The sequence below is a fragment of the Panulirus ornatus genome, chromosome 42 (genome assembly GCF_036320965.1).
Source record: "Panulirus ornatus isolate Po-2019 chromosome 42, ASM3632096v1, whole genome shotgun sequence".
NCBI lineage: Eukaryota > Metazoa > Arthropoda > Malacostraca > Decapoda > Palinuridae > Panulirus > Panulirus ornatus.
In genome coordinates, this window is record NC_092265.1 from 661,949 (window position 1) to 681,732 (window position 19,784).

Here is a 19,784-nt window from a genome sequence, read left to right on the forward strand (position 1 = left end):
GTGATAATGGACAGGCGCGCAAAAGAGAGACTTTTGGATGTTAATGTGCTGAGAGGTGCAACTGGAGGGATGTCTGATCATTATCTTGTGGAGGTGAAGGTGAAGATTTGTATGGGTTCTCAGAAAAGAAGAGTGAATGTTGGGGTGAAGAGGGTGGAGAGAGTAAGTGAGCTTGGGAAGGAGACTTGTGTGAGGAAGTACCAGAAGAGACTGAGTACAGAATGGAAAAAGGTGAGAACAAAGGAGGTAAGGGGAGTGGGGGAGGAATGGGATGTATTTAGGGAAGCAGTGATGGCTTGCGCAAAAGATGCTTGTGGCATGAGAAGCGTGGGAGGTGGGTTGATTAGAAAGGGTAGTGAGTGGTGGGATGAAGTAAGATTATTAGTGAAAGAGAAGAGAGAGGCATTTGGATGATTTTTGCAGGGAAAAATGCAAATGAGTGGGAGATGTTAAATGAAAGAGACAGGAGGTCAAGAGAAAGGTGCAAAAGAGGGCAAATGAGAGTTGGGGTAAGAGAGTATCATTAAATTTTAGGGAGAATAAAAAGATGCTCTGGAAGGAGGTAAATAAAGTGCGTAAGACAAGGGAGCAAAGGGGAACTTCAGTGAAGGGGGCTAATGGGGAGGTGATAACAAGTAGTGGTGATGTGAGAAGGAGATGGAGTGAGTATTCTGAAGGTTTGTTGAATGTGTTTGATGATAGAGTGGCAGATATAGGGTGTTTTGGTCAAGGTGGTGTGCAAAGTGAGAGGGTTAGGGAAAATGATTTGGTAAACAGAGAAGAGGTAGTAAAAGCTTTGCAGAAGATGAAAGCCGGCAAGGCAGCAGGTTTGGATGGTATTGCAGTGGAATTTATTAAAAAAGGGGGTGACTTTGCACAAAGGCAAAGGGGATAAGTGTGAGTGCCATTGTACAAAGGCAAAGGGGATAAGTGTGAGTGCTCAAATTACAGAGGTATAAGTTTGCTGAGTATTCCTGGAAATTTATATGGGAGGGTATTGATTGAGAGGGTGAAGGCATGTACAGAGCATCAGATTGGGGAAGAGCAGTGTGGTTTCAGAAGTGGTAGAGGATGTGTGGATCAGGTGTTTGCTTTGAAGTATGTATGTGAGAAATACTTAGAAAAGCAAATGGATTTGTATGTTGCATTTATGGATCTGGAGAAGGCTTATGATAGAGTTGATAGAGATGCTCTGAGGAAGGTATTAAGAATATATGGTGTGGGAGGCATGTTGTTAGAAGCAGTGAAAAGAATTTATCGAGGATGTAAGGCATGTGTACGTGTAGGAAGAGAGGAAAGTGATTGGTTCTCAGTGAATGTAGGTTTGCAGCAGGGATGTGTGATGTATCCATGGTTGTTTAATTTGTTTATGGATGGGGTTGTTAGGGAGGTGAATGCAAGAGTTTTGGAAAGAGGGGCAAGTATGAAGTCTGTTGGGGATGAGAGAGCTTGGGAAGTGAGTCAGTTGTTGTTCGCTGATGATACAGCGCTGGTGGCTGATTCATGTGAGAAACTGCAGAAGCTGGTGACTGAGTTTGGTAAAGTGTGTGAAAGAAGAAAGTTAAGAGTAAATGTGAATAAGGGCAAGGTTATTAGGTACAGTAGGGTTGAGGGACAAGTCAACTGGGAGGTAAGTTTGAATGGAGAAAAACTGGAGGAAGTAAAGTGTTTTAGATATCTGGGAGTAGATCTGGCAGCAAATGGAATCATAGAGTGGGGGAGGGGACGAAAATCCTGGGAGCCTTGAAGAATGTGTGGAAGTCGAGAACATTATCTCCGAAAGCAAAAATGGCTATGTTTGAAGGAATAGTGGTTCCAACAATGTTGTATGGCTGCGAGGCGTGGGCTATGGATAGAGATGTGCGCAGGAGGATGGATGTGCTGGAAATGAGATGTTTGAGGACAATGTGTGGTGTGAGGTGGTTTGATCAAGTAAGTAATGTAAGGGTAAGAGAGATGTGTGGAAATAAAAAGAGCATGGTTGAGAGAGCAGAAGAGGGTGTTTTGAAATGGTTTGGGCACATGGAGAGAATGAGTGAGGAAAGATTGACCAAGAGGATATATGTGTCGGAGGTGGAGGGAACGAGGAGAAGTGGGAGACCAAATAATAGGTGGAAAGATGGAGTGAAAAAGATTTTGAATGATCAGGGCCTGAACATGCAGGAGGGTGAAAGGCGGGCAAGGAATAGAGTGAATTGGATCGATGTGGTATACCGGGGTCGATGTGCTGTCAATGGATTGAATCAGGGCATGTGAAGCGTCTGGGGTAAACCATGGAAAGTTCTGTGGGGCCTGGATGTGGAAAGGGAGCTGTGGTTTCGGGCATTATTGAATGACAGCTAGAGACTGAGTGTGAACGAATGGGGCCTTTGTTGTCTTTTCCTAGCGCAGTTTCTCACATGAATCAGCCACCAGCGCTGTATCATCAGCGAACAACAACTGACTCACTTCCCAAGCTCTCTCATCCACAACAGACTTCATACTTGCCCCTCTTTCCAAAACTCTTGCATTCACCTCCCTAACAACCCCATCCATAAACAAATTAAACAACCATGGAGACATCACACACCCCTGCCGCAAACCTACATTCACTGAGAACCAATCACTTTCCTCTCTTCCTACATGTACACATGCCTTACATCCTCGATAAAAACTTTTCACTGCTTCTAACAACTTGCCTCCCACACCATATATTCGTAATACCTTCCACAGAGCATCTCTATCAACTCTATCATATGCCTTCTCCAGATCCATAAATGCTACATACAAATCCATTTGCTTTTCTAAGTATTTCTCACATACATTCTTCAAAGCAAACACCTGATCCACACATCCTCTACCACATCTGAAACCACACTGCTCTTCCCCAATCTGATGCTCTGTACATGCCTTCACCCTCTCAATCAATACCCTCCCATATAATTTGCCAGGGATACTCAACAAACTTATACCTCTGTAATTTGAGCACTCACTCTTATCCCCTTTGCCTTTGTACAATGGCACTATGCACGCATTCCGCCAATCCTCAGGCACCTCACCATGAGTCATACATACATTAAATAACCTTACCAACCAGTCAACAATACAGTCACCCCCTTTTTTAATAAATTCCACTGCAATACCATCCAAACCTGCTGCCTTGCCGGCTTTCATCTTCCGCAAAGCTTTTACTACCTCTTCTCTGTTTACCAAATCATTTTCCCTAACCCTCACACTTTGCACACCACCTCGTCCAAAACACCCTATATCTGCCACTCAAACACATTCAACAAACCTTCAAAATACTCACTCCATCTCCTTCTCACATCACCACTACTTGTTATCACCTCCCCATTTCTGCCCTTCACTGAAGTTCCCATTTGCTCCCTTGTCTTACGCACTTTATTTACCTCCTTCCAGAACATCTTTTTATTCTCCCTAAAATTTAATGATACTCTCTCACCCCAACTCTCATTTGCCCTTTTTTTTCACCTCTTGCACCTTTCTCTTCACCTCCTGTCTCTTTCTTTTATACGTCTCCCACTCAATTGCATTTTTTCCTTGCAAAAATCGTCCAAATGCCTCTCTCTTCTCTTTCACTAATACTCTTACTTCTTCATCCCACCACTCACTACCCTTTCTAATCAACCCACCTCCCACTCTTCTCATGCCACAAGCATCTTTTGTGCAATCCATCACTGATTCCCTAAATACATCCCATTCCTCCCCCAATCCCCTTACTTCCATATATATATATATATATATATATATATATATATATATATATATATATATATATATATTATTTTTTTTTTATTATACTTTGTCGCTGTCTCCCGCGTTTGCGAGGTAGCGCAAGGAAACAGACGAAAGAAATGGCCCAACCCACCCCCATACACATGTATATGCATACGTCCACACACGCAAATATACATACCTACACAGCTTTCCATGGTTTACCCCAGACGCTTCACATGCCTTGATTCAATCCACTGACAGCACGTCAACCCCGGTATACCACATCACTCCAATTCACTCTATTCCTTGCCCTCCTTTCACCCTCCTGCATGTTCAGGCCCCGATCACACAAAATCTTTTTCACTCCATCTTTCCACCTCCAACTTGGTCTCCCTCTTCTCCTCGTTCCCTCCACCTCCGACACATATATCCTCTTGGTCAATCTTTCCTCACTCATTCTCTCCATGTGACCAAACCATTTCAAAACACCCTCTTCTGCTCTCTCAACCACGCTCTTTTTATTTCCACACATCTCTCTTACCCTTACGTTACTTACTTGATCAAACCACCTCACACCACACATTGTCCTCAAACATCTCATTTCCAGCACATCCATCCTCCTGCGCACAACTCTATCCATAGCCCACGCCTCGCAACCATACAACATTGTTGGAACCACTATTCCTTCAAACATACCCATTTTTGCTTTCCGAGATAATGTTCTCGACTTCCACACATTCTTCAAGGCCCCCAGGATTTTCGCCCCCTCCCCCACCCTATGATCCACTTCCGCTTCCATGGTTCCATCCGCTGCCAGATCCACTCCCAGGATTGGTGGAATGCGTGCATAGTGCCATTGTACAAAGGCAAAGGGGATAAGAGTGAGTGCTCAAATTACAGAGGTATAAGTTTGTTGACTGAGTTTGGTAAAGTGTGTGGAAGAAGAAAGTTAAGAGTAAATGTGAATAAGAGCAAGGTTATTAGGTACAGTAGGGTTGAGGGTCAAGTCAATTGGGAGGTGAGTTTGAATGGAGAAAAACTGGAGGAAGTGAAGTGTTTTAGATATCTGGGAGTGGATCTGGCAGTGGATGGAACCATGGAAGCGGAAGTGGATCATAGGGTGGGGGAGGGGGCGAAAATTCTGGGGGCCTTGAAGAATGTGTGGAAGTCGAGAACATTATCTCGGAAAGCAAAAATGGGTATGTTTGAAGGAATAGTGGTTCCAACAATGTTGTATGGTTGCGAGGCGTGGGCTATGGATAGAGTTGTGCGCAGGAGGATGGATGTGCTGGAAATGAGATGTTTGAGGACAATGTGTGGTGTGAGGTGGTTTGATCGAGTGAGTAATGTAAGGGTAAGAGAGATGTGTGGAAATAAAAAGAGCGTGGTTGAGAGAGCAGAAGAGGGTGTTTTGAAGTGGTTTGGGCACATGGAGAGGATGAGTGAGGAAAGATTGACCAAGAGGATATATGTGTCGGAGGTGGAGGGAACGAGGAGAAGAGGGAGACCAAATTGGAGGTGGAAAGATGGAGTGAAAAAGATTTTGTGTGATCAGGGGCCTGAACATGCAGGAGGGTGAAAGGAGGGCAAGGAATAGAGTGAATTGGAGCGATGTGGTATACCGGGGTTGACGTGCTGTCAGTGGATTGAATCAAGGCATGTGAAGCGTCTGGGGTAAACCATGGAAAGCTGTGTAGGTACGTATATTTGTGTGTGTGGACGTATGTATATACATGTGTATGGGGGGGGGGGGGGCCATTTCTTTCGTCTGTTTCCTTGCGCTACCTCGCAAACGCGGGAGACAGCGACAAAGTAAAAAAAAAAAAAAAAAAAAAATATATATATATATATATATATGTCATATGAGTGGATGGGTCATTCTTCTTGTGTTTCCTGGCACTACCTCGCTGACAAGGGAAACAGCAATTATTATAATAATAATAACATATTCTTATTTTATTTCTTCTACCATACTTGATCACCGTTTCCTGCATCAGCAAGGTAGTGCCAGGAAAGATGAAGAATGGCCCATCCACTCATATACACATATATATACATAAACACACTCTGCCTTTCTATATCATACTTAATACCCGGTCTGTCAAGAGCAAAAGAAGAAAGGTAACAGCCCTCTAGGTATATGGAAAATCAACACAATATTTTCATACTGTTAACATCAGTTTATCATAGCCTTTAACAGTGGAACAAAGACTCTTCTACCTTATCAACAATCCTCAACGCAAGCAAGAGAAACAGTACAGCTTGACAACCTACAGCATGGCGCAAAAGAAAAATACACCTTTGATTTGTTAAATGAAAAACCTAAATAAGATCTTGCAAAAAGCTACCTAGTTTTCGTTGAAAAAATGCAAAAGCAACTGGGAAGTTATAGAATTTTTCATGTTAGGCTGGCACTGATAAAAAAAAATATCAGGTATAGCAGGTACTTAATTGCTTGAACCAAAAAATAGTGACAAAAAAAGAATGAAAGCAGAGTTGGTAAATAAACACATGGAGAAGCAGAAAGCAGCATCAAATGACAAATCTAAAGTAAGTTAAAACATCAGAGATAAAAGACATGACATGAGGATAAATCATTGTGTGAATGATAGCATTGTATTTCACGATATGATGGCACAATATCACCAGAGCTTATGCAAAAACGTAACAAAAAGAAATGTACCACTGGTAAGTGAATTTTTCTCTACAGTAATGCTATCTTGGGTAAACACTGATGACTATACAAACTAATAGAGCCATCAATAAAATGTGAATAGATTCTGAACATATCTTCCATTAAATGCAGAAAAGGCAGCATATGTTAAACTGTTAAAGGGCCAAATATGGCAAGTATTTTACATCATGATAGCTTATCAAACACTGGTGTGCACTTCCTTGGGTACATAATTCTGCAGTCACTGCAATCATACCTTAACATGAATCTGAGAAATGGAACAAATTACATATACAACTATACAGTATACATAAAAATTTAAATACATTAATTTTCTCCACTAAGAATATACGAACAAAACTGTCCTTAAAAAATTAAGTAAAACATAAAAGAAATCATACTTGACATAAAAGTTTCCATATATGAAATAAAATCATTTTCACATTAAAAAACTTCCTCCTATCTTAAAAAAGTAAAAATGAAAGATATATTCCATAAAATGAAATAAAAAATGCTCTACACTGTAAAGTTATCCCTAAAATACAATATAAACTTCACTTTTAAGAAAATTGTACCCATTCTTCAAGACATTAAATCCTCAGTAAGCAAAATTCTCTTATCTAAATCCTTCACTTGGTCTATTTTCCAAAGATGATTACCAAGGAACATCCCATTCTTCTTTAATAACAATGTCACTGTCTGGAACTTCACTTTTGATCCCATCAATTCTATGTACTGGTATTATTTCCCATTCAAGATTTGTCTTCTCATCAATCTTACACAACATTTCAGTATCATGTTTTATGGGTGTTTTAGGTAAGAAATCAATTTTCTGTGGGCAGGGCACTGTCTGAGCAACACATTTACTACCATACTTATTTCCAATACATCCAGCAAATCCTTGGCAAGGAATTAAGTCAGTTTTTGGGGAGTCTTCTGTATCACTGTTTAGCAATCTTCCAATGTTATGATTACAGTTGCAGTAAGATTCTGGCAACTCTTTTCTGTTGAGCATAGGATGTCCAAACCTAGATATATACACAAATTCTTCTCCAGACTCGGGTAACTGAAGGGATTTATCTTTCTTGTTGGATTTTAAGTGGTCCTCAAGGTTGTGACGTAAATGGACTTTCCTTCCACACTCAGAACACTTTAATGAATTCTTACCAGCATGAGTGACCACATGAATTTTTACACTGGCTCCCTGATTGACAGGTGAAATAAGTGGCAATGTCTCATTTGAATCCTGCCTTAATTTTGTTGTAATCTTTAGTACCTTTTTGTTTCTCTCCTCACTTTTTGATGGATTATCAAAATAATCTTGCTTCGCCTTGATGTGTTCACTGAGATGACGATGAAGTTCTCTTTTACCATGAAGTATATTTCCACAGAGGCAACAAGCGAGTAACTTTTCACTCCCTAGAAAAAGCAAATGTGCGTCAAGGGCTTCTTTAGTTTTGAATATCATCTTGCACTTCATGCACTGCAAGTGAACTGTCATATGATCTATAAGAGACTGCTTTTCAAGGTATGACTTCCCACATATATGACACATATGTTCCTTCTCATCCTTCCCATTAAGTTCAGAATCTAAGTTATTTTTCCCTTTTCTGAGCAAATGTAAAGACTGTGGGGAATCATGTAATATTTTTCCAGAATGCGAAATAAGATCTGATGTTTGTCTTTCCTCATTAAATTCATTCCCACATACATGACATGGACATACTTCACCACTATGGGAGATTAAGTGAACTTTAACAGAATTTTTATGTTTACACATCTTTTTACATTTTGGGCAATAAAATGGTCTCATAGCACCATGAGTTATCATGTGAGATTTCATCCTGTCTTCTCTATTAAAATTCTTCCCACAAATTTCACATGAAGTTTGTTTGAAGTTGTGACACTTGATATGACAATCAAAACTGTGTTTTGTCTTGAATACTTTACAACACTTTTCACACTTGAGCACATTTTCTACATAATGAGTAAATCCATGGCATTGGAGGTCTTTTTTACAAGAAAATTTAGCACTACATAACACACACTCATATGGTGTTTCTCCAGCATGAGTGGCCATATGCCTATTACATTCCTCTTGGTTATCAAATCCTCTACTACAATATATACACTTAAATGGCCAATTCATATAAACAGTCACATGATGTACAAGACCACTTACTTTTACAAATTCTTTCCTATTCCCAGAACACCCAACTTGCTTTTCTCTTTCATGAGTACGCTGATGCACTATAAGACTCCTCTTGTATCTATACCTTTTTCCACATATGAAACACTTGTGTCTTCCACTAGTATGAGAAGCCATATGATAACTAAGGAGATGCTCCTGATGGAATTTTTTTTCACACTTCGAGCATTCATATACTTTCATGGTCGTGTGAGCACTGAGGTGTGCCCTCAAGTTGACTTTTCGTTTGAACATCTTTCCACATGTTGGACAAGAATATGGTCCATTGATTAATTTTGTATTTACAGATATTTGTATTCTATCCCCATCTGCATCTGACTGTTTATCACCCTCCTTTTCTTCCACATCTTTGAGTACTAGAAATGATTCCTTTATAACTTCAGTATCTAACTGCCTCTGCTCTTCATCAGATTTGATCTTATCATCTGAATCTTTACCTTGAATCTCCTCCATGCCACTCAACATCAACGGCTGTTTATTTTCATTATCCATATAAATATCTGGTTCTTGCATCATAGTGGCAACAGAACTTTTCTATCCTGAATATCTTGTAACAAGTAAGCAAACCATGCCTGAAATAAAGGGAAAATTCTTTATATAAAGGATTTCATTACTAAATACCAAGATCAAAAGTTGCCCCTAGGATATCAAATATATCTGTGATGTTGACATATCATGTACTCAATGAAGTCATCCCAATAATGAAATTTGCAGTTTGCACACTTTCATTTGAAATCTAAGTAGATCATCACTGGATGGTATCTCACCATAATATTTCTGAAATCATTATGTCCTTATGTTCATTCGTTAACATGAAAGTAACAAATACAAAATTCAGAATACTGTCCATGCAAAATAAAGCCACCCTGCCATTTCTTCCTCTTCAGCTTTTGATGATTTTGCTACATGTCCCTAAAAATACAAGTTTTGAACAGTTATAGTTCCTCTATCTCTACTTATGGCTGTGTACTGCTAATCACATAATAATTTGAGAATAAGTCTATCTACCCTTTCACTGTGATATCCCTTATTACACCTCATTTCTATCCATAGGATAGGCCACAGTCATCATCCTCAGAACTCCTGTCCGTTTACCCTTCTAAAGAACCTCATGTTCACTTGACTTTCTGGTCCTGGACAACTGGGGACCTGCTGTGAAAGAAGATGCTTTAAAAGGAAGAGGGGGAGATAATATACATTCAAAGAACTCTAACCTCATGAAAGAAAAGGGATTTTCACCAGTTCAGCGCTTTATATTTCTTTAGAATATTTTGTGGACTATAAGAGCATGCTCATATGAAAGCTTGTGGACAACAACATATAACCACCTGGTGCTTTTTTCATATTTTATAAGGCCTTATTCATTTTATAAAATGATTTACATATCAAATAAAACTCTACAAAATCTCAATAAAGCTGCAGATGCCTGTATTTACCAGCAGCATTCCTTCTGTGGCTGGCACAAAATAATGACAACATAAAATATAAATAAATCATTCAAATTACCTTCTGTTTAGTTATGAACTAAACTGTAGACACTTTGCTGTCTTATCAATCAAATGATGGCAATGAAGGGCACTAATGTGTCATGAACTAGTCATTAACGATAAAGTTAAAAACTAATTTTATGGTAAAAAATTATAACTAATTTATCAGAAAGCTAATGCACATGATCAGGTTAGTAAATTCTGACAAAAGTGACAACAATTATTCCATACATTCTCTAGAGGTGATATAAAGTGTGGGTTTTCACCTGCAGCATTTCCTGCTCTCATAAGGTGAAGTCCCCACAAAGTGGACCAGGTAATTATGGGGTGAATTCATTCAATCACAAACAATCATTATGAGGTAAAACCATTCTATGATATACATTCAGAGTATTAATATTAACTGGTACCACTTTCATCAGAATCTATTCATTAAAATTTATCAACAAGAGCCAGATGGACATCATAGGTATCCCAAAGTAATTTGCAAATGTCCTGTGGACACCTGATACAAAACATTTACCATATTCTACAAAGCTTTGCCTGGTTTGTAAACTTTTTTACAAACAGATTAAGACTTTTATAGAAAAAGGATAACAAATCACACAAATTTTCCTCTCATTGGTAATGCCGTTGTCCTGCATTGATGAGGTGCTGGTGATACCATTCTTTCTGTCCATTTCCTCCTTGGCATGACCATGAATGTTTTATCATATCAGAATGTCGTCTTCATATTCTTATTCATTACAGCACAACTACTGTGTGCTGGTCCTCGAAGTCACAAATGTTTAAAATTGCATAGTTACAACCTTCAATAACTTTTGATACAGTGAAACATCGTATTCTACATGATCAATCACAAAGACATCATGACGATTCTATTAAAAAATAAAATTTCATCACTAACAAGTAGTAATTTTACTGTACCTTTTTTCCCTCAAGAAAGTTCTAAATCCTAACAGACATTAAAATCCTTTATCAAAAGTTTTTTCCATAAAGTTATATGAAATAACAACAGATATAGCAAGAAATATCGGTGTCAGACTCCATATGAAAGGACCCAACTGTACAAACAGAAATGTCACCTCTTAACACACAAGTTATTTGACCTATCACAGCATTTTCCTCTAGAAACCTATGATGCATGGTGCCAATCAGTGGTTAGAAAAAAAAAAAAGGTAAATATTCTCTGAAACAGGAATTTAACTGCTAATAGATAGCACATATCTAGTGTACTGCTCTCATGTGCAAGACACTTGTTTTTTGTTATTTAATTATTAACAGATATTATAATACTGTACTTCTTAATTCATAACACTGCACTTTCCCTCTCCTTCACAGCTCTCTATGTTCTTGAGATACTTAATATCAAAAGATGTCATTGCTAATGAAAAACACTTTTAACTCATTATTTCTGTATAAGACAATGAATCTGCTTGAGTAAAGTGCACATCTGTTTCCTGATAAATCACCATGCTATACAGTAATTAATCATTAATAATAAGTACATTTGTTTTCCAGTAAGAACTCTAAATCCAATTAAAATGTTCTAATTCTCTACAAACAAATTGTTATTTCTCCTACATTAGAGAACAAAAGAAAGCAAACTAAAGGCCTGCTCAAAATCTAATGTAATATACAAACTCATTCAAAATTTTTGGAAAACTAATCACATCATCTATCCCTTCCTTAAAATCTCAAATCTGAAGGTGCATGGCACCATCCAAAGAACAACAAAACGTAGGAGCATATTCTCTGAAACACGGGAAAGTACTTAATATTAGACCACACATTTCATCTACAGCACTGGGAATGAATATTACATTTCTTTATATATTTCATTATCCTTTACGGCACTTTCATATCATTCAACTCCACATTTTCCCTCTCCTTCATAACCCTCCTTGTTATCAAGTTATCTACAGCTGAGATAAGAAATAATATTAGTAATGAAAAACCAATACTCTCAATTCCTCACCTGATCACAAAAAAATCCAAAAGTTTTTAACTAAACTAATAAAAGCCACAAAATAAACAATCCAAACGTACTGTCTGCCGATCATGGGTACAATTTCAAGACAATTGAAAACTTAGAACCCATAGTGATACTACGTACATAAATAGTCTGAGAAGAACTCTTCACAACAACAGCAAAGCTACTTCATGGTTGTCATAAACTTATCCACTGGTATCCTCAAACCAAAGAAAAAGTGTGCCCTCCATTGCATAGAAAAAAATCAATAAAAAAGATAGTTTGCAAATAACAAATGACTTGGGTCATATTAAACAATTCGTTTTTGTTTAAATCTATGTCCATTTCTCATATATCATTTCACTTTCCATTTCCAGGTGATTGTTGTGAGGAAATCCTACCAAGACTACTGCTTGATGCTAGACGTCACCACACTAACGCCAGTCACATACTTATCCTACATATTCCACTGCATCACTGAGTAACTTACCTTTTTGAAGCATTTCGTTCATTTTCAAGCTATGATTTATGTGAAAACTAAGTTTGTTAGATGGAGCAGGAATAACAACCTACTTCAGCCCGACCACAAGTCATCACAGGGTGTGAACGAAGCGGATCTGCTGCTTCATTCGCTAGTTTCCATCAAGCTTCCCGTTCTGCGATCATCCAAATTGCTATCATTAACTTACTGCTTGGATACATACTAACATCTCAATAAGAATGATTACTTTGAAACAACGATATCTTATTAATATCATTTTTACTTGAAATTTCACACTTACCAACAAAAAATTCTTCGAATCTGTACATGAAACTGCATCAACAGCAGAAAACGAAGCAATGTTCAAACAGCTGCATAAACTGCGTTTCTGTATTTCTATACTCCTCTTCAGTATTGTCTGCTCTACTCCTTTTCTGTTGATGAAGTGGCTAAATACAGCACATGAATTTTGAATGTTTATTCCGTAACAGTATGTCCAGTGTAGTAAAGTGAAATTTGGAATTCTAAACTTACTTATCTGCTTATGTATTCAATTTTAAGTAGCTATTTCTAATGTTAACTTTTATCACGTATAAACATAAAACACGAAAAGAAAGAATGCAATTTGTAAGACATACTGGGGAAAATTGTCGGATTAATTCATTCAGCATTTGCAATAAACCTAATGGAATCGAAATCTACATTCAACAGCATATTTTCTTTTAAGTACACTACCCTACCAGCATTTCACGTATCCACGTATTTTCCCACAGACGTACACACCCTTCAAACCTCACAATGCGTTCCCATCATTTTTTTTTTTTTTCTATGAATTGCCTCCTTGACTTTCAGAAGGCGGATATAATATCCTACATCCTTTAAATTTGCGTTTGTTGGATTTTTTAATCCCAACAACTTTGCTTCTTAGTTTCGATGGGGTCGAACTATTGACCTATTCAACACAATACTAGCCAATTCATTCCAAGTTTTACCCAATTCTTCCCAGATATGCATATGAAAATACTATTCATTTAAGTTTTTCACCTTCTACATTAAAGTCATTAGAAAAAATACATAAACGTATTTTCAGCACTTTCCATCGCCATGTTCATTCGCTGTTTTGAACGTATGCCGCATATGTTCGGTTGATGAATTAACGTGCGACTCTTGACCATTTCGTGACATCATTGATTAGATAATTGATTTTCAATTTATATCAAGGGCCACAATATCAAGAGGTGACTCCGGAAGCAGTAGAGCTAAGGAGCGCGTTCAGGTTAGGTTATATGTTAGGAGAGGATTTGACCCAAGGAAAACATAACCTGGGAGTGAAACCATGGACAAAACGTATGGGCTAACCCACAACTTTTTCTGAAACTGCAGGGCCTTCGACAGAAAAGAAAACCAATCTGTAAAATTAACGTGCCACCTAATCTAGGACTTAACGTGGATTTAAGCTTGAGGCCTAACATATGATTTAACTTGAGGATCTAACCCAGGCCTTAACCAAAGACCTGAACCTAAACGAGAGTTGGGATAACGCTTTATCGCTTTATGCACCTGCTAACCTATTCCACCACACAAATTTACCTTTCTTCATGTTGAACCTACTGTCCTAATTGGAGACCTTAACGCTCGACACAAGAATCTGAGTGACCTCTTCACTAACACTATGGCAGAAGTTTAAGCTCATTCGTGGATGCATATGATGATGTCCAAAACATCAATAAGAATCAACTAACACATATACGGAGGAATCCTTGACAAGTGCATAGGCTTTAAAAGGTCTGATGATCATGATGATCTTATGTTTGACCACTCGCCAGTAATGATTACAATACACATAGCTAATGTCAACTTACCTGGTGTCAGACTAAAAGAAAAAGATTAATAGTGAAACATGAACATCTAAATAGGTTCACATATTATATTTCTGACAGGTACAAAGATTATGAACCTACAAATGTACAAGCATTTAATGTCAATCTTGAGACTTCTTTAAACATCTTTACGGAAAGCGAGCTAACTTCAGAGTAGAAAGAATACACCACATAATCGCCCACATGAGTACTATAATGACCCGAGCTGAAACAGCTAATATTTATAGCTGGGCAAATAGGTAATGGTTACAGACAACTTCGAACACCAAAATGCTAAAACTGTCACACGCATCTTGTAGCAGTAAGGAACCGAATGACTTAATTCGGACCGAATGACTGGGAACAATTTGTTAGAGGACTAAATCAACACACTCCTTTAGGCCAAATCTGGATGGGTATTAACAGAATAACTGGAAAGAAAAATAAAGTACCTCATCCCAACCCGCTCCAAAATGGCTTATACTTCTAGATATAACATGCTGCCATCTGAGACTAAAGATGTTTTGTACAACAAATTCAAAGAAAGAGATCGTACCCAGTTCATGCTAAACAAGCAACATGATGAATGTGAAGTCCATTCACTGAGTTTGAGCTTGATGCAGCTTTAACCAGGGTCTGAAGCACTCCCCCTGGGGAGGATGGTATCACTTACATCATCAAACATCTAAGATATATACATTGTACTATACTTCTTTTATATCTTTCGGAGTATCAGACTTCATTATTAAAGGGTAGAGACTAATACTGTTCCCAAGGGAACTCCTGATAAAACATTTTCCTTGTGCAAGACGGGTTCATCTGTTACTGCTTTGAATTTTATGGTTGTATGTTGTCTGTCCGTCTCTTTGGTTAACCTTTAATTACTTTTGTGTTAGGAGGATGTTGCACAAGTAGCTGAACTGGCCAAAAGTCAGAGAGAGAGAGAGAGAGAGAGAGGCACTAACGATGAGACTTTGTAAAAGAAAAAGGGGGGGGGGGGGCGTAGCATCGCCAAAATAGGGCAAGTGGTTAGCACTCTCTGCAAGAAAATATAGATATGAAGAACGAGCCGTGACAGGTACATGTGCTATGCTTTGATGGAGAGATTGTGTAAGCATGGACTGAATGTCAGCGGCCCACATGTGGGTTAAGCAGGAGGAAAAGACAGAAATGTGGGCCAAAGATGTGAAATAATACCGACACTAAAGTGCAGGCTCACTTTGAAACTGTTAGTGGGAGCGTCTTGCAGCTAGCACACCATACTTGAGTGTCAGCCAACACACCAACATCGAGTGTCAGCCAGTACACCATCTTTGAGAGACAGCTAGCACCCCATCACGAAGTATCGGCATACACCATCATGAAGTGTCAACCAACCTTCCATCATGGTCCTTGGAGAGGACTAACACAGCTCTAACACTGGCACACTTACATTGGGAACACCTGTACAGGCTGCATCCACACTTAGAATGCCCACAGTAAAGACTTTCAGTTAAATTTTGTACTCAGCATTACTTAGTGTACTTTTGTACTCAGCATTACTTAGTCTTATGTTAGTGAGTGAGAAAGCATGAAACTAAAGCCTTCCACACAATTAATAAGTATCTTTAATCTTATACATATCTATCTATATCTCATGCCTGTACTCATTTGGGAACTTCCCTTGAGGAAGTGGCCATAGCTAAAGAATCTCCATAATTGGTGAACTCTATTGTTGCTTCTCAAATTTTAGTGCCTCATCCTAAACAGGCCACTGGCAGAGGGCAAGTCTAGTGCAGTGTTTTCAGAGACTCCTCCCTATATTCCAACTTATTTCTTTTACTGAATGTGTCAAGCTAATGTTTGTGCCAAATGTTCCAACCCACTTCTGCCACTAATGTTCCTACCGACCACTACTAGTACCTAACGCTTCTACCTAATCCTCTTGCTTAATTTTTCTACCCGCTACTTCTATTTATTGCTCCATTTTGCCAAAAGGCAGGGATAGTGCATAGCATTCACAGCAGGAAAATCTTGACTTATGAAGAAAAAATTTTGTGAGTTGTCTTGTCAAGTGTTATGTAAGTTAGGCAGAAAGATGTGACAGATACGTGGGCCAGAGGAAAGTAACTTGATAACCATTGAAGTGCTAGATCGCTACGCAGCCATTGCAAACTCTCCCCGATACCCAGGTAGGTAATATTGGTATCATACTTCCCTGATTGGTGGCTGCCTACCAACTACTACCTATAACCTTATATATTCCTACAGCAATGCCACTACAGAGTTCCATAGTCAAGAAGTAGTGGCTTACTAGTGACAGGCCAATTATCTAGGCCCTGAAACTTCCTGCAACAGTGTGAACATTTTGGCACCTGTTGACTGTGTGAAAAGCTCAGATGTGTGTGACATCTCTCCATCTCATTCTAACACTCTCAAGCTAGGCATAACTGTTGTTATCAATCAGCAAAAGTAGTACAAAACACTGTTCTCACCTTATGGCAAAAATAGCAAAATGCTTTTCCACCATACTGGGAAGTGACAGGAAGATACTGTACTTGCCTCTAACAAATCATTGTGGAGCACTTTCACGGGTGTAATACAGGAGTTTGGACATATGATGAGTGGTTTAAGTGGAGGAAGGACTTGATGTGGGTTGTTGAGGATTCGTGTAATCTGTCAGGATGACTTCTACATCCAACTTGGTCCTCTAAGGGTTGTCAAGGACTAGTGTAGTCTGTTGGGGTGACTGTAACACCACCTTGGTCCTTTAGGATTGCACTTCTCAACCTATTTTCAATTCATGGCACATTTTTTGAGTTTGCATGATCCTCATGGCACACCATTTCAAATTTTGCCAATATTCTACTGTTATTACCCATTAAAAGGAAGGAAAACAAAGATATTTCTGGACACACTTGATAAGGATGGTAAAACAAATGTAGTGATTTATATTCATACATGTATTCAAGTGATTTACAAAATTCATTTTCATAAAACAAATATTGCATATATTTGTCATGAGTACAGTATTTCACTTTGTTTTCCCTTTGAGTTCCTCAACTCTGATAGCCTAATAGTAGTGTCAATATGAAACACTGGGTAATTGGGATAAATAAGCTTCCTCATGCAATTGCCAAGTAGAGACAGGTACAGTATCTAGGGCATTAACAAAGCTATAACATACTGGTATTATAAGTACTGCAGCTCCAATCTGGCTATCCCCTGCTGCATGGTTCTTTTACATAAAGTAAACTGTTCAAATGTGTTTTCATCTCTTTTATTGAAAATATACCTTTTGTATGTTAAGAAAACAATATCAAATAAGTAATTTGTAGGCATGGGTTGACAATTTTCTTCAGCTCTAAGTGCAGACATATCGTATGTGCTTGTGCAATGACAAAGAGGGCTGCAGCTCTGTAGCTCCTTTGCAAGGGCAACTATTTCACATGGGGAGGATATACCTCATCATCTATGTTGAATCTTGACAACAAAAGTGTCCTATACACTTAGTAATACAAGCTGTAGCCTCAAAACATTCCTGAGGTGCAAATGATACAAAAAGGCAATATTGCAATGTCCTTATTCTTCATTTTTGTCTCCTAACTTTTTGCATCTGCAGAGAAATACTGTAATATACATAAATACCTCACTCAGTTGCCACTGCAGTACCTCTATTATAGTGGATAATACAAATACTGTATATGAAATACAGCACTATGACACAATAGTTTAAAAAAACATTCCTTGGCATTATGTGAATTAATTTACATGAACTTTTTTGATACTACTTTTAGTTGTCATAATTTCTGCTTTTCAGAAGTGTTACAGTAACTCTTTTCTAAAATTTCTTAAAACCAGCATTTCCAGAACTTCCTGTGCAGTCTATTTTCTGCAAACACGATCCAATTGCTCCCTAACTGCAAGGCGGATGGAATGAGTTATATCTGCAGTCAGTGAATTTATCGTATTGTCAACTGAATCTATCTTAGCTTTCATGCTCTTTAAAATTTCTATTTGTCTCCTTTGTTCTTGCAACATACTTTCCAGCTGCTCAACATATGCAGCATGCACATTGTCATCATCATCTTCAGGAACAATCCAATCTTTCAGACACTTTTTTAATCGAGCTTTCCTAGAAATCTGTGTATAGGAAGCCATTGTCTGGTTTCCTTGAGGGTTAATCTTGCCAGAATATCTCCTGAACCAGAGAAACCAGACCTCAAATTCCATCACCATGGTAGCAAAGTAGGCAGCAGACTGGAAGGAAAAAGTAGTGTGCTGTTTTTTGTTTCTCTGAGATTGGTGGCTTATAAGGTTGACAATGAAACATCCAACACTTACAATAAATACCAAGAAGAGTGCAGTTGTTAAGAATGTATAGGGTACTTTGGCTGGACTCTTGAAAGTATCACTATAAGAGAGATCTAACAACATCCATGTAAAGGTCTTCACAAAAGAAGATCCCATGGTCTGGAAGACCTCCTGCTCTTGCAACAGAAGGTGGAATAGGAAAGCAAACAGTAATTCCACCATGAATACATATAACAACCAGAAACACAAAATTTGAGCAAAATCCTTGGCAACAGGGAAGAGGATATTTCTTTGAGGTTTGTTGACAAAGTCGAGGAGGTGAATCCATGAGAAGAGTATGGCTGACACTCCACACTGCCATGCCCAATCCTGCAAAAAAATAGCACAAAGAGAAATGCCCCCATATATTTCAACTTTCTTCTGTACTGTATGTTAACTTTAATACATAAGTATTTACATAATCTCTAGTTTTGTTTTATGTGTTGTAAATATTTCAAATTTGATTTTCTTATTTGTAAACATTTTGCAAATCAATGTTCTGTTGGAATTTTTTTTGAAGTTTTGGAAAGGTTGAAGAAAGTGCCAACTTGTATACTGAAAAATAAATCAAGAGACCAAAGTGCCTAGCAACCTTTCAACTTAAAAGTTTTAATTCTGTTACCTTGTAAGACGGCAAAGACTAACATTTACATGTATGTTATGAACCTATGACACAGAAAAGGATATGCAGTTCCATAAATATCCTAACACAGCAAAAGATAATCCAACATATTGCTCTGGTTGGCTTGTGTCACATGGTGACAACACAAGAAGGGTTACTCTCATGAGTTCAAAGTAATGGAAGCCTTATTGATATGTCATGAGCTCACACCAACAGAGAGCTTGCAGTAATATGATCTCACACTGACAGAGGGCCTGTTGAGATATGAGGTCTAACCATGAGAGAGCTAGTGATGTAACTCACTACTTAAACTATTATGCTCAACCTACAGGGTTTCATTCATTGCAAGCTCACAAAAACACTATTCACAGAGAAGATACTCGTTTATGGTGTGAAGAGAGGCATCTCAGAAACAAAGCCAACAACCAAAG

General features: G+C 38.3%; 1 protein-coding gene across 10 annotated transcripts in view; it reads right to left on the minus strand.

Annotated features, from left to right (window-relative positions):
• Positions 1–7,874: 7,874 nt before the first annotated feature.
• Positions 7,875–19,784, minus strand: part of LOC139761797 (transient receptor potential cation channel subfamily A member 1-like) — a 46,697-nt gene continuing 34,787 nt past the window's right edge. For 8 of the 10 annotated variants that reach the window (XM_071686250.1, XM_071686252.1, XM_071686248.1 and 5 more), the window contains one exon: positions 17,323–19,061. In XM_071686250.1, coding sequence (XP_071542351.1) covers positions 18,264–19,061 — 798 coding nt within the window. In that variant the 3' untranslated portion in view covers positions 17,323–18,263. Of the gene's footprint in view, positions 9,173–17,322; positions 19,062–19,784 lie in introns of those variants that run through there. The other 2 variants (XM_071686256.1, XM_071686255.1) reach the window with 2 other exon arrangements.